The 15,640-nt window shown below is 39.4% G+C and overlaps 2 protein-coding genes and 1 long non-coding RNA gene across 4 annotated transcripts; 1 reads left to right on the forward strand and 2 right to left on the reverse strand.

The window, feature by feature from the left end:
- The first annotated feature begins 637 nt into the window (after positions 1-637).
- rundc3aa (RUN domain containing 3Aa) lies at positions 638-15,454 on the forward strand. The gene is made up of 11 exons (XM_056751883.1): positions 638-764; positions 9,463-9,578; positions 9,809-9,942; positions 10,024-10,109; positions 10,201-10,290; positions 11,615-11,695; positions 11,991-12,156; positions 12,339-12,496; positions 12,590-12,709; positions 12,848-12,948; positions 14,117-15,454. Exons 1-11 carry the CDS (start codon positions 661-663, stop codon positions 14,257-14,259), a joined length of 1,299 nt encoding a protein of 432 aa, XP_056607861.1. The 5' UTR covers positions 638-660; the 3' UTR covers positions 14,260-15,454.
- Positions 2,672-6,245, reverse strand: LOC130425632 (uncharacterized). Of its 2 annotated transcripts, XR_008907082.1 has the most exons (3): positions 5,976-6,235; positions 4,310-5,010; positions 2,672-4,191 (listed from the first exon to the last, which is right to left on the reverse strand). It is a non-coding gene; the product is annotated as an uncharacterized LOC130425632 (long non-coding RNA). The 2 variants fall into 2 exon arrangements; XR_008907081.1 differs by lacking the exon at positions 4,310-5,010 and having other exon boundaries at positions 5,976-6,245.
- Positions 7,318-8,828, reverse strand: zwi (zwilling). Its single transcript, XM_056751939.1, has one exon. It carries the CDS (start codon positions 8,546-8,548, stop codon positions 8,300-8,302), a length of 249 nt encoding a protein of 82 aa, XP_056607917.1. The 5' UTR covers positions 8,549-8,828; the 3' UTR covers positions 7,318-8,299.
- Positions 15,455-15,640: the final 186 nt, after the last annotated feature.

A 15,640-nucleotide genomic window follows, 5' to 3' on the forward strand; every position in this document is an offset into this window, starting at 1 on the left:
TCCAATGAGTTTAAACTGACCGAATTTATTCAAGACATTGTTTAAAAATGTCTTTTCTTGCACAGAAATGGGGTTTTATTCTAATATTGCAAAAAAGGCCCCGATGACATGTGACATAGCCTACATTAACTACAGTTTGACTAGTTATTAATATTTGTTTAATAACCACAGCAGTCATTCTTTTGGGACTTTACTTAATAAACTTGGTGCATACGTTGACTTGTTTTCCCAAAGCCTTCTTGTATTCTTCTCAAAGCTGAGCTTCAGTCCAAACACAACTACGCAACATGCATTTACTTTTGAATAAATCTTAAATAATATTTTTGACTAAGGGTGAAGAGACGTTCAGGATTTGAGAAAAATGTTGGTTAGATTATTAATACTCCAGCGTCTCTGAAGACTCGACCTGACAAAAAATTGGTTTAGACAACGTATGTTTGGCAGAACAGTGGAGTTTGTGATATACAAGTATAACTGTGTATTACCAATAGTTGAAAATGCTGCACTTATATTTCTACAAGATGTGTACAACATTTTATGCTTTGTGGACTTCTTAAAAGCGCTCTCGCGGTTCTATGACGTCAAACGCCGATCGGTCTGCGCAGCGCCGCATGCATTTCGAACACACACCTACTGGCTCGATGCGCCGTCCGCTGAATTATGTCACGTTGCCTCGAGACCGCAATGGCTATGGGTCATACATCGAAAAAATCCACTTCTAGAAACATCGCTGTGGAGCGCAAGAATCTCATCACCGTTTGCAGGTAGTTTTATTAAATCAAGCCCACCGAGCTCTTCTGCATGCACAAGGAGAGGCGTCATTGTTATGATCGTGTTTTGACAGCCCTCGGAATACGGTGTTACATACAGGCGTCACATGCAATAACAGCTATGACGAGTGATAGTAAGTCCTGTGTTATACGTGGCACTTGTCTGACAGCATCTCGGAAGATAGCGGAGGTTTAAAGTCAAAGGAATTTGTTTACAAAGCCTTACATGAGAGAAGAGATGGGCTTTCACCTTCAGGTGATCTCTCACTGTACGCGTTAGTAACGACATGTGAAGAAACGTGTAATATTTAATTGATATAATTCTGTATTGTTTTGTCATGTTTAACTGTGGCATAGAGTAGCCTATAAGGCGCATTCCATACGGCTAAGCTGATATATAAGGGGTTTATTATCGGAGGAGGAGCCCTTTAAGAATGCTGGTTCATCATCTTATACCAGCGGAAGCGCAACAGCTCAGCATCCATGACGTCATTCCATCCATCCGACCATTTCATGCTGAGGACCACATTACCTTAAATTTTGCTTGTGTAAATTTGATTAGGTTTTTCCATAAACATTCACAGAAGAAACAATAAAGTGACAATATTTCTTCTCAAGAAGCCAACGTGAAAGAGGGAGAGAGAAAAAATAGAAAAATCATGGTACAAGTTTTTACTTGAAGTAGAAAAGTTATTCAGAATTTTTGTGCATTAAAGTAACTTGGTATATTTGTTAAATGTTGCTGCAGAACAAATACTCATTCAGTGGCACAGTGACACAATTGTCGTCAGGAAGTCTTTTTTGAAAGACTGCAGACTTTCACAAATAACCTTTATTGTTTCATTATATTTACCCAAAAAAACGTTTGTTTCTACACCATATCCATAGCTTCTAACGTGTCAATCCCTTCATTATGTGCTTGCCATGTGTGCATGTGAACATTTGTGACAATAAAGTGACAATACTTCTTCTTGAGGAGCCAAGGTGAAAGAGGGAGAGAGAAATAATAGTAAAAATCATGGTACATTTTCTAAGTTTTTGCTTGAAGTAGAAACGTTTATTCAGAATTTTTGTCCATTAAAGTAACTTGGTATATTTATTAAATGTTGCTACTGTAAAACAAATTCATTCAGTGGCACTTACAATTGTCTTCAGGAAGTCTTTAGAAAGACTGCAGACTTTCACAAATAACCTTTATTGTTTCAAATCTACAGATGACTTGAAGATGTCTTTATATATACAATTTATAAGTCATTTTTCAAATCTGTTGTGTATTGTTGTTAGGAACATGTCACATGCCTGATGATTGATAATTTTCAAGTCCTTGAGTGATTTATGTAAAAAAAAATGTTTGTTTAGGGAACTACACCATATCCATAGCTTCTAAAGTGTCAATCCCTTCATTATGTGCTTGCCATGTGTGCATGTGAACATTTGTCCCAGTGTGCTATGCAGCATGCGTTGGTGAGTCATTACTGAATTGTGTATGCTAAACAGAATTCCACCACTGCATTCTGCTCTCCAGGGGTGTGTGGACTGCTCCACAGCTGCACTTAACCGGTTGTTTGGTATACAGCAGATTAAGTGGGTGTTGAATAATTCATGGTGTTTGGGGGTGCCCCAACCGTACGTCATGTACAGTTGCTGAATGGACAGAGAACACAGTTGTTGGGACAGCACTAGCATTGTTTTGTCATAATTGAAATGCAATCAAAGAGCTGATTGTGAGGTAGGCAAGTAACTGTGACATCATCACCCTATCTCTCTGCTTTGAGCATCTAAGAATTTGAGTACTAGATAGGATAATATGAAGAAATCGGTGGATAAGCAAAATATTTAACCTCTGAAAGAAAACAGGACCACTTACTTGCAATATTTGGATAAGAAGACAACAAATCATACTCCTTTAATGTAAGCACATATTTATTAGGCGTACAGCATCATGGTCAGAACCAAACTTTACAAAGTTCTACCATCTGTCATAATGTCGAAGCTGTTAAACGCATCTAACACATACTATGCTAATGCAGTGTGGAAAAATAAACGTGATAGAATGACAAAAAGGACTTCAGACCTCACAGATTATTACAGACACAAAGACGCTTTTGTTGTAAATGGCAGGGGCACTTTATCTGCTACCCACATCCCTTGTTTGGCCCTGACAGAGCTGTTGTAAAGACAAGTCACACAGGACACTCGACGAGAAAAAAACAAAGAATTCAAATGTGAATGTTAATGGTATCGGATGCTAGCAAAGAAATCTCAAATAATACATAATTAAATTGGATCAAATAAATTAGCTCAAATTACTTTGTGCTCATAAGGACACGATGTCCCGTGTCTTTATCAGCTGTCTGCAGTTCACTGGTATGTTGAGATCAGGAGACCATTATATTTTATTTCCTTCACTCTCAATCACCAAACCCTCGTCCTCATTGTCATGTCTCTCGGCCCACATCGATGACAACCTTTAAAATGTTCTATTATAGTGGGAATGCTACTGTGGCATCATCCTAGTGGTTTGTCTTTAGTGACCAAATTCATTTTCAGTAACCTTAATTCAACATGAGTATAGTATATGTTCAATGAAGAATAGCAGATAAGGCCCACAGAGATCTTAGGTAGCTTGAATAATAGTATATATGTATAAGGGCAAATCCACTTAATGTATATCAACCATCTATGTCTAAAACGAGAGCTGCTGACATTGTGGAGAAGGGTTCTGACCAACAGAAACATAGTTAGTTTCACATTGTAAGCACACAACCAATAACAACACCCATTTCTTATCTCAAAGCTGAGTTCATTCTGTGCTAAAAATTAGTGGTACTGCTATCTGTTGCTTCTTCTACGATAGTTACACACATATGATCTGGATCACTGAAATAATAGAACTAAACAGTCACACAGTTTACACAAACGTAAACCCAGACTAAACAAATGTCAGTTTTAGGGGGACTAAATATCCCAGAGAATCATTATAAGGCTATGTACTTAAAACTTTTACATGTTTGTTGGTTGGTCTACTCTAGAGACTTGTCTTCCAAATGTGTAAATGTAACATTGTTTTGATAAGCAAGTCAAGAATACAGTACGTAAGACAATGAGATACAGTAATGTTGATCTGTGGCATCCTTGTGAGAGCAGGTTTAGGGGTTTGGAACATAATGAAAATGTACAATGGGGCATGATAATGCCTCCCAGTTGAGAGGTAAGAGTTCCAGCGGTCAAGGAAAGGCTCTTGTTGATGCCCCCTATGCTTGGCTTTCAAATAACACGGGAGTGCCATCTCTTTAAGAAAGTCCTTCACATAACGTGACAGCGTGGTCTCCAATGATTCAAGAATTCTGCAAGGATGAGCTTTTGAGTCAGTCTTCGTATCAGCAGAACCAAGCTTTTGTTTTGTGTGTGATATTTTGATCTGAAATGATACACAAACAGTCACTTTTGAGTTGTGTAGAAAGAATTGAAATGGTACATATAGTTCTTTGGAGGTTTGTTAGCAGCAGGATTTTTTATGTTCATGTTTATTTACATACTTTAGAGATTCTTTGTTTGGAGGTTTTGGAGATCAAGGTAAGAGAGTCAGAAATGACTTTTTGTGAATTGCAATTCTTTCACCATCTCATGACCGAAGAGCAAACCAGAGGCATATTTATTTTTCCAAACATGTTGGTGCTTGGTACACCAATCCTCCAGATCACCTACTTGGCTTAATTTATAACACATTCCAAATCCATTTATTAACTCCATCTTTAATTTGCATATCTACTGGGTTACAAACATCTGAGGCCACTAGAGAGATTACTTTTTGGGAGAATAGAATACAAATACAAATATCTAAACAATACACATTTTTTTAGCCTACAAATGAGTTAGTGGCGTAACAATTTGAGTGAAATTGAATTGGAAGTTTACACAAGGTAATACCTTGTATGCCTCTATTTTGGTTTAATTACAACATAAAATGTTCTATCAGCATGATCTGACAAGTGTAGAAACTTCTTGTTTATTTACAGGCTTAAGTTGAATTTTGATTGGCAGATTTTCAATGTGGTCTCAGATATTTGGACTCCACTCCACAGTGGGTGTTCGATTACAGGAAAGATACAAGTTCTCTTTACTGTGGTAAACAACTGTGAGATTTAAATTTGGCTTGTTTTTCCAATCTGAAGTCAGTCTGGATTGATTGGATGAATGGTTGGAAAATCTTATAGGAATCAACATATCCTGGTCCTGCCTACAAGAGGGGTAAAGGAAGGGAGAACAATATTAGTACATTCAAAATATACAATGGTAGTAAGATTTAGTGAAATTTTGATTAGTCCGGTTAAAAAGAGGCAGGGTTAGGAAAGGTAAACATGAATGATTGACAGATTAGGCACGGGATAGAGGGATCAAAGTAATAAAGCGAGTAACAATGAAAGTCTATAGACTGTAAGCTTTAAATGCTGACAACAAAACCAGAGCCAGAGAAGGTTATAGAGAGTCCTAACAGCAAATGGTGTGAAATAATATTTTATAGAATTGTTTTTTGCGTGTTGCCAAAGTGGGCGGCACCAGAACACAAAAGCCATTTGTCAAGTAGCTTCACATTTGTTTTTCAGTGTCATATCGTACCAAGAGTCTTACTTCCACTTTTCTGCATTAGCATTTGTGCTCGGCTAAGCAAAGGGCTTTTTTGCAATGATCTTGCACATATTTACTAAATGTATTAAATGTTGTCATTCTTGTTTTTTTTGTGATGCTGTGGCATAATGTGCAAAAATTTGGTTGATTTTTTTACATTTAGTATTGTTTTGGGTGTTTTGGGGATTAAAATGATTCTTGAGGCTGCATGGGATTGCCCTTGTGGAAAACATTCTTGGGTCAAGCACAGATCAGTGAAAGAGTCCAGCCCATAAATGTCTTTGATGTTTAAAGAATACAAGACTGGCAGGATTATTATTCCAATATTCAATTACAATAAAGTCTTGTTCTTTGTGTAGTAAAAAGCTTGAAGTCGTAGTTCAAGTTTACATTAGTAGACTAATGATAAATAGACTACAGAGGCATAACATTAAAAAATGACACAATTATACAAACAAGGTCAATTATGTTACTAAACTCTAAAACATTGATAGATTAATTGCCATAAAGAAAAGATAAATGTGTATTAACTATCATCGCTTGTTGGCATATCAGATGGATTCAGTAGCAACTAACCTGTATTTGGGATTAAATCCATATTGATGAAAACGAAAAATAGACCTGATCCGAAATATACGTTTTTGTTTGTTTTAGGAATTTTTTTCACGAAAGAAATTTGACAATCCAGTAAATAATCTCCACTGAAGGTATGGTGTTTCTTCAACTCCTGGTGATATTTGCTCATGTTTATCTTCTTGTGCCAAGCTTGCTGAATCTGGCTCCCTACCACCCCACTCCCAGCACCCTGTCCCCCCAAAAACAACAACCCCCCCCCAATTTGGCCTTTATCCCCGTTAAAGAGTCTTCCTCTTGGGCATAAATGCCTTTCGGAAAGACGTAGACTTGGTGCCTCTGCTAAAGAAGGCGCCACCCATGGAGATCTTGGTCTTGCCACTGGTGATGGTGGAAGAGCCCAGGGATGTTGAGCTCTTCCCACGAGAGATGGAGGAATTTCCCAACATGATCTTGGACTTTTCTCTTTTGATAGATGTGTTCCCCAGGTTGAGGGCTGTCTTGCCCTCGGTGATGCTGCTGTTACCCATGGTGGAGGAGAAGATCCTGGCGGTCCCCTCCAACGGCCAGCCTAGAAGACCCGGAGCACGTTCAGGGTTAAACTTTCTCTGCTTCACTCCTCTGGAATGTTTTGTTCTCCTGGTTCTACAGGATGAAGTAACGAAGGCTCATCGCAAGTCCTGGCAGCAACACATCCCAATGCACACAGACAGCGTCTGGTCCAAGCAGATAGTGTCGAATGTGACAAGAATGCTAGGCGTGGTGAGAGCAACCCTCATGTAGCACCATTACGCTCTTGTTGAATTGTGCAACGTGGGCTCCACCAGGCCACATATCTCCCATGTGTCCCGTGAATGAACAGAGGCTACCGTAGGAGGCCTCAGTTCTATCTGGGGGTTGAGGGGACAGTAGATTTCATTGTCCCGCTGCCGAAGCGAGGCTGTGGAACACACTGAAGAATACATTGTTGATTGGCACAATCGGTGATGACATCACTTAGTTTTGTGGTATTGTGCCTCCTAAGTACTGCTCTCCAGTGTTTTAGAGATATAGCTACTGTACATGGCTTTTGATAAAGGTGAGCGTAAGACAAACGGCAGGTAATAAAGGGTGTTGTTTACTTGTGTTGGATGTTTTTGAAATCTCTTGATCTACATTAAGAGTGGTCTATTTAGATATCAGACAAAAATGTCTGTTTAATTTGTTGAAAATCAAAACATTTCTAGAGGAAACTTAAACGTTGCATTTAGTAAAAGCTAATTTGTTTACAATGTGTTTTTTTTTTTCTGTTTAAAGGTCAAAGCTTTAAAATATGTTTAAGATTAAAGATAACACAAAGATTAAGCATTTTGCAATCTATTTATTGACAATCATTTTAACTTCTTTGTTATATTTGTTTATTTATGCTACATTAATAGAAGCAACAAATGAATGATCAGTTATTATGTCAGGCTATGCTTGTACGATTAGTAGATTTAGATTAGTAGCATTTTTCATTTACTGAGAATTTTCTTTCCAAACACACAGTCTTGCATTCTGTATCCGTTTCCAACTGACAGCCTTGTGCATGTGAGCAACACACCAGCTGTGCCAACATACATCACTCATGACACAGTCCTGGCGGCAACACCCTTTCTCTCACACACACACAAGTGCAAATTCTCTACATGCTCAGTAAATGAAAACCATCCTTTCGTAGACAAATCTTTTATCATGTTCAATCGTATTCCATATCTGGGGCAAAGATGTAATACTCATTTCCAAACCAATTTAAAGTACATCTACATTTTGCCTCTAGAATGCACTGTGTACAATTCTAGAGCAACCTGGCAAACACTTGCATCACACAAAATGACAAACCTGCTTGAACGGTCTAGAACAAAGTCTTTGAGCACGTACACTGTTTATGGTTACATTTGTCACAGATTAAAATCCCAGTAGAGGTTCCATTGAGACTCCTTGCCTCTTTTGATGGACGTTTTGACCACAGTCACAGATTTCTCTCCTTGACTCAAAGTGGCCTTGCTCAAAGAACTAGTGGTCTCCCTGTGAGTGATTGTAGTTGTACCCACCACAAATGCAGTCTCTCCCTTCCTCAGTTTGGTTTTGGTCTTGGAAACGGCCGTCGTCCCCCACGAAATGGCCTTCTTGCTTTTCATCAGTTTGATTTTCCCTTTTGTGAAGCAGGTTTTTCTCGACAACAGGAATCCCTTCGCCTTTGACTCTTTGAAACTCTCCCCTGGCCTCTCTTGCTGTGTATCTGTCTCTGTCGTTCTTGCTTTTAAAGTCTTTGCCCTGGTGTCAACGTTTTTGCTTCTCCTTTCCATCTACTTGGTCCTGCGCTTCGGCATGAGGGCGTTGCGGAAAGAGGTGGAAGTTTTGCCCCTGCTGAAGCTGGCTCTGCCCAAAGAGATGGTGGTCTTGTCTCTGGTAATAGAGGATTCCCCCATTGAGGTGGTGGTGACACCACGGGTGATGGAGGACTTGCCCATGGTGATGGAAGTCTTGCCTCTGGCTATTGAAGAGCCGCCCACAGACAGGGCAGTCTTCCCTTCCGAAAAACTTGTGTTCCCCATGGAGGCATGTAGGGTGCCGGGTTTCCTGTCGGTCGTGTGTGGGTTAGAGTCTCGGCATGCTGGAGCCTTGCAGGTTTGACTTCCCTAGGAGATCACGGGTTATAGAAACTGTACATAGATTCCGGACAGCCCTAAATAGATCACACCACCATCTGAGTGAGTGGGAGGAGAAAGTGAGCATGTGAGTGATACGGTGGAGATTCGCTCACTATACTTAAAAAAAAAAGGCAATGAAGTTGGAATAGAACCCGGGACGGGAGGACAAAGGTCGACACGCCAACAAGTAGCATTGCGCTGTTCGTAAGGGGCACAAGGACTGATTGTGATAGCAGGAATGGTAACGTGAACATTCCATCAAAAGGGCATTGTGTAGCACACAGGACAATTGGGATTGACCTCAGCACTCCACTGTGGCTTTGCTCCCAAAACCGCCTGTGTTTCCATCTGTCTGAATGGCAGCCTTGAGCAGGGCCTGCACTGAGATTAACGCTCATGTGTCTTTGTGATGCTGGTCATATTGTGTCCTTCATGGTGTTCCATCTTTCCATGTTATTGTTGAGTTTTACGTTACTTTCTTTATTTTTTTCTAAATTTTCTCTGTCAATCCCCAACAAATGCAATCTTTTTAATACCACAGTTGTCACTCATAGACATGCAGTGAGATTCAATGAAGATCAAATGGAGACATAAATTAAGATGTTTCTCCTCATAAAAATACCTAGTAATCTCATGTGTGTTTTAGACAAGTTTCAGAATATCATGTGAAATTATCTGAGCCATGTACTAATACTGTATGTCAACAATTGTCTAATTTGTGTCTATTCCTACTTCTTCATAGTGGTTGAGACTTTCTTTAACTTAACCTTAGCTGTGAAAGAGCAACTCTCTGCATTATCTTCTTTTTCCTTCCAAAGGTTTTCTGTGAAGACTTTGCTGGAGAAGTACACGGCCGAGCCCATTGATGACTCATCTGAGGAGTTTATCAACTTTGCTGCAATTTTAGAGCACATCCTCAGTCACCGTTTCAAAGGTAGAATTGCCTGCCAATGTAACCAGTCTCTTACACACAGATTTTTTTGGCCAGTGCCTCATTCAAGAAACCTCAAGTAAATGAATTCATAAGGCGTTCATAAAACCTCAATCACATAAACTGTTGCATTCAATTTCAAAGCAAAATTCACAACTTCATGATTAACATATAATGTGTAGACAGTAGGTGCTCGTGAATACTATATGTATTGATGGATTTATTTTAATCAGGTCCAGGTGGTTGGTTCAGTTCAGATGGCCAGAGGAGCTTCTGGGACTATGTTCGCTTGGCCTGCAGTAAAGTCCACAACAACTGTATCAGTAGCATTGAGAGCATAGAGAACATTAGCACATCACGAGCGAAGGCAAGACTCTTTCTACCTGTATGTTTCTCTTTATAGCATTTCTGTTTTATCTGTGTTAATGTTCTAATTGTACTTTTGCAGGGACGAGCTTGGATTCGTGTGGCTTTGATGGAAAAGCGTTTGTCTGAATATGTCGCCACAGCTTTAAGAGACACTCGAACCACCAGGTCGAGCTTCTGCACAGTATATACCTGGTCTTAGCGGTGCCCTTATCATTTCAGTTTCACTTGATGTCGTAAATGTATGTTTGTGCTGCAGGAGATTTTATGATGATGGGGCTATAATGCTAAGAGAGGAGGCTACTGTACTGACTGGGATGCTCATTGGTCTCAGCGCTATTGACTTCAGGTAAGAGCACCTTATTCATGAAATGTATGCCCTTTATTTTAATGTATAACTTTATTCTAAATTCACTTTTTTGAGGGGGATTTTCGGCTGTATTTCTCAAAGGACAGGAAGTAATAAGGGACTCGAACTACTATATGTCTGATGTGCTGTCCACATGCATTTGGTTCTGACTACTTAATTACTTAAATTACAAAAAAAGTTTTTATAGTATTGAAACTGCTTTTAAAATGTAAACTTTCCAAGGACGCGCATGACGCTTTTAACAGATTAAACATGGTAGTGGTTTAAGCGGTTTAGCCAGATATTTCTATCTACATGTTTTGGTTTTACTACAAGGGTTTAGAGGTCTGCAACCCGACCCGGTTCGGGTTAATGTTAAATGAATAGCCTCGGGTTCGGGTTTGTAACAAAAAAATATATAGGCTATATACAAACAAGTTTGTGTTTGCTTTACATGAAGCTATTCGTATATCGCAAGCAATCATAAAATGCAGCATATTTCAACAAAGCTTGCTGTTAAATGCACTTCGGATTCGTGCTTAAAATGTAACTGTAATGGTCGGGCCGGGTCAGGTCAAACAATTTCGGGTACGGGCCAGTTTCCGGCTTTAGTTTAAAGCCCATGCAGACCTCGACAAGTTTATTGTTAGTGTCAAACTAAGGCCACGTTTACACGATGAAAACAGAAAAGGTTTTCTTTTGCGTTTTTGAAAAATTTCACGTACACACCACAACCTTATCAAAACAATCCCCGCTTACACAGATACGCAAAAATGACTAAAACGCTGTATTACGCACGGTTTATTGGAAGGCGGACTTCCCACCATCCACTCCTCTCGGGTCTGATCCAAAAGCGCCATTTAAAATCCCTTCGTCGCCGTGAATGAGTGTTAAGATTTTGCTGTAGATAAATAATTTGTCTCCGCCGGTGCTTATAGCACTGGTGTAGTAAATCTACACTGTGCTGGAGAAGCGTTAACAAACTATTGAGGATCACAAAAAAAAACATGTTATCCGCCATAGTTGTATTTGTTTCTCCTCTTTGTTGTGTTTGAGTGTACACGCGCATACCACACCCCCTCACCTAATACGCACAATGTCGTTTTCTCATTCTTGCGTACTTCAGGGTTTACACGGAAATGAGAACGCAGTGGTTTTCAAAGATTTGCACTTTGAAACCCGTTTTCAAAGGTTTGCGTTATCAGTCCCCTAAAACGCCGTTTTCGTGTAAACGGACAGCCAAATCACATAAATTGTTTTGCGCTTTTACTTGTAAACGGTCTTGTGTAAACGGCCACTAACATTCTCTGTCTTGTTCTTTCAGTTTCTGTTTAAAAGGAGAGGTTTTAGATGGAAAAACACCTGCAGTGATTGACTACACACCTTACCTGAAGTTCACCCAGAGGTGAGAGGTCACAATATTGAGCGGAGAATTTTCCTCATTTAATTACAATTGTAATGTAGTAGGGCATCCTTAATTTTGTTCGCTAGGGCATTCCTTAATTTGGTTTATTTTGAATAAACCATTCCTAAAATAAGACTGGGGAAACCGAGAGAGTTTGTAACCGCTGTGGCTCTTCTCAAATCTCTAAATAGGCACTGAATTATTTACAATGTGTCATATGCATACAATTTCGATAATCATGATTATTAAGATTACTCTTATTGTCAGTATTGACAGCATATTGTGACTTTCGCAGTTATGACTACATGAGCGATGAAGAAGACCGCCGCAGTGTGGATAGCAGTGCCAGTGATGAGAGCGTAGCTGAGCATCCTTACATTCCTCTGGTCACTGATGAGGAGACCTGGAGTAACAAGTGTCGAAAGATGGAGCAAAGATTCAAAATCGTCTACGCCCAAAAGGTTTAAATAAGCAGATTTTCCATCTCTAGTGTTGGCAGACCCAGTTAAAGCCAATAAATGTTGTGCTATGGAAAGTGGAAACAATTGTGGATCAGTTTTATCTGGTGCTGCAAAGATTGCACACCACGTTTAACATGTGCTTTAGGTCTAGTAACAGTTATCTGTATGTGTTATTGTTTCAGGGTTATTTAGAGGAGTTGGTGCGCCTGAGGGAGTCCCAGCTGAAAAATGTAGAAACTGAGAGCAAGAGGCTAGATGCTAAACTAGAGGAACTACAAAACCAGAGCCAAACGGAGAAGAAAGAACTAGAGGCCATTATACTGGAGCTACAAGCACAACTGTACGCGTACATACACACTACGTAACGCACAGACAATACTGTATTTGTCCAAACATGCATTGTCTAAGGGTCCTATTCTGGTTTGTTGTGTAGAACTGGCATCATTCCTCGTGAATCGTCTCATTTGGTTAAAGGCCTTTCTATTCCACACATCAATCATTGGACAACTGAACAAGCTGCCAATGACCAAGGAAACGTAAAGTTGTTCCGCAGGTAAGCATAGTTTGCGTGGAGCAAGCCTTGAGGCACCTTGTCGGCGAATTTTGCAAAAGCGACACCTACATTTTACCAAGAAATATAAAAATCTAGTCATTGATTTGTTTTTTTTATATTGTGTGTGTGTGTGTTTAGGAGAAGCTTTCACAGTTTGGACCTCTCGGCTGATGTAAGTTTGAACTCTGACTGTCAGAAGGAAGATGGCAATCAAAATGGAGACACGGCCTGGTCAGCAGGTACAAACAGTGGAGTTGCATGTATTATTGATTAGGTGCTGTAAGCAGTTTCATTCATTTTGCCTGCTTACGCTGTACTGTACATTTAACTACATGTCTTCTTTCCTAAGCCCCGCCTCCAAAGACAGTGTCATATGTTTGATAGGCAGAGAGCATTTCTGATACGTGACCCTGTTTCACAAAACCAGTCTTAAGTAGCACAGGAACATTTTTAGTAAAAGTCAGAAATACATTGTATTGGGCCAAAATTATCGATTTTTCTTTTATGCAAAAAATCATTAAGATATTAATTAAAGATCATGTTCCATGAAGATATTTTGTAAATTTCCTACCTTAAATAAATAAAAACAACTTTTCTGAATATTTTTATTTTTTTGCACTCTCAGATTCCTGAGTTTTAAACGGTTGAATCTCAGCCAGATATTGTCCTATTCTAACAACTCATTCATCAATAAAAATTGTATTCATTCATCTTTCAGTTTATGTAAAAATCTCCATTGTGAAAATTGACACATCCATCCATCCATCCATCCATTTTCTACCGCTTATCGGAACTACCTCGGGTCACGGGGAGCCTGCGCCTATCTCAGGATTCATCGGGCATCAAGGCAGGATACACCCTGGATGGAGTGCCAACCCATCGCAGGGCACACACCCTCACTCATTCACTCACGCACTCACACCCTACGGACAATTTTTCCAGAGATGCCAATCAACCTACCATGCATGTCTTTGGACCAGGGGAGGAAACCGGGGGGACCCGAAGGAAATCCCCGAGGCACGGGGAGAACATGCAAACTCCACACACACAAGTCGGAAGGGAATCGAACCCCCAACCCTGGAGGTGTGAGGCGAATGTGCTAACCACTAAGCCACCGTGCCCCCAAAATTGACACATAATACTTTTTATATTTGTCACCAAACATTCTTGAATGGTTCATTTTTAGGGGAAAAATGTAAACCGTGCAGTTTTGTGAGATTCACCCAAGGTTTTGTTATCCAGGGTCACATATATTGGTTGATTCAATTGGCGAAAGTGCACGTGCTTCCAACCTATCTCTTTTGCACACACAGATTTCACAGGACAAAGATTTCATTGATATTATGTGTATTCAAAGAAATGTGTTTTATGCCAAACACCTTTAATGTTTTCCCCTTCTTCTCCCAGCTAAAGATAACACACCTTCGATGCTGGGTCTGTGCGGTTCTTTGGCTTCTCTACCTAGCTGTAAGTCTTTGGCAAGTCTTAAATCCAGTGAGTATTTGGTCAACATCAGCACAGAGCCAAGTCCTGCCCTGTCCCCCAGCTAGGGGGCACTAGAGCACTCTTTTCCAACTGCACTTTTCTCCAGGAAACAATGCATCAGCCTTATATCAATGTATTATTCCCTCTGGTATTAAATACAACATGCATAACATTTTATTTTAATGAAGCTTTTAAAGAACAGTTCACCCAAAAAGGAAAATTCGGTCTTGATTTATTCACACTCTAGTTGTTCCAAACCTGTATATATTTCTTTGTTTGGTTGAACAAAAGAAGATATGTGGAAGAATGACATTTGTGAGGCACTATTGACTAACATAGTAGGATGTTCTGTTGAACATAAAAAAATATTTTGAGGAATTTAGGAAAGAAAACAGATTTTTCAACTCCACAAAGAAATGTATTCAGATTTGGAACAACTCGAGGGTGAGTAAATGATGACAGATTTTTTGGGGGGGGATGAATATCCTTTTAAGTTCCTTAATTCTCAGCACAAAACGCAGCAAAGTGATTAAAAATGACGCCTTGGCAGATATTGAACTTACACAGACTCATCTTAAAGGTACACTCTGTATTTTTTTGTTTATGTTGTTTATTACGCTGTTCAACATGAAATTATTTTTGGCTTTATAATGACTGTATACTGTTATTGTAGCATTACACGGTTTAAATTACCGATGCCAATGCAGATATGCTTCTACATGTATTTTTTTCCAATTGCGAAAGTGTCCTATAATGTCAGTATTCAGCTGGTTATATGAACTCAAAATGCCCCCATGAGGCAACCCGCTCAGACTAAAATAAAACTTTAAATAAGCTTAAATCCAAGTAATGATATGACTGGAGTCTTTGTCTCGTGTGAGTGATTTTAAACATTGTTTTAAATACTATTTCTTGGTGTTTGAATTGTTTTATGAAAATGACTGAATGTACTTTTTATTCACGCAGAAACACTCTTTTTTATGCCTAGCAGTATTATTCAAGAAAAAGAGACACCAGTTGAGTGGAGACAGTTGCGACTTCTGTATTTGCATGTGAAAATCGCTTTATTGAGGCTGTAAATGCATCTCCTTGCCCATCTGATGGTTATATGATGTGAGTGCAAGTATATTAACTGTTGTCAGCCAAACCCAGACCTTTTGTTATATCAGTTTCGTTTAGGTTTCTTTATGTATACATAATCCTCTATTTTGTGGCAGTGCTCCGATGTTTTGAATTGTAATAAACTATTATTTTATGTCAGCTGAGGCGTTGCTTGTATATTTCCAGATCTCACATTATAATCCCAGAATGCTTTGCACAAACCTCGGTCAGAACAATAGCATCACTCCATGGGAGAAACCGACATCTAGTGGAGATTCTTTGTCATGTTTTGTTTTTAAGGGAAACAGGAAAAGAATGTTTTGTAGACAATGCGCACAAAGCTTG

Source organism: Triplophysa dalaica, chromosome 7 (genome assembly GCF_015846415.1).
Source record: "Triplophysa dalaica isolate WHDGS20190420 chromosome 7, ASM1584641v1, whole genome shotgun sequence".
NCBI lineage: Eukaryota > Metazoa > Chordata > Actinopteri > Cypriniformes > Nemacheilidae > Triplophysa > Triplophysa dalaica.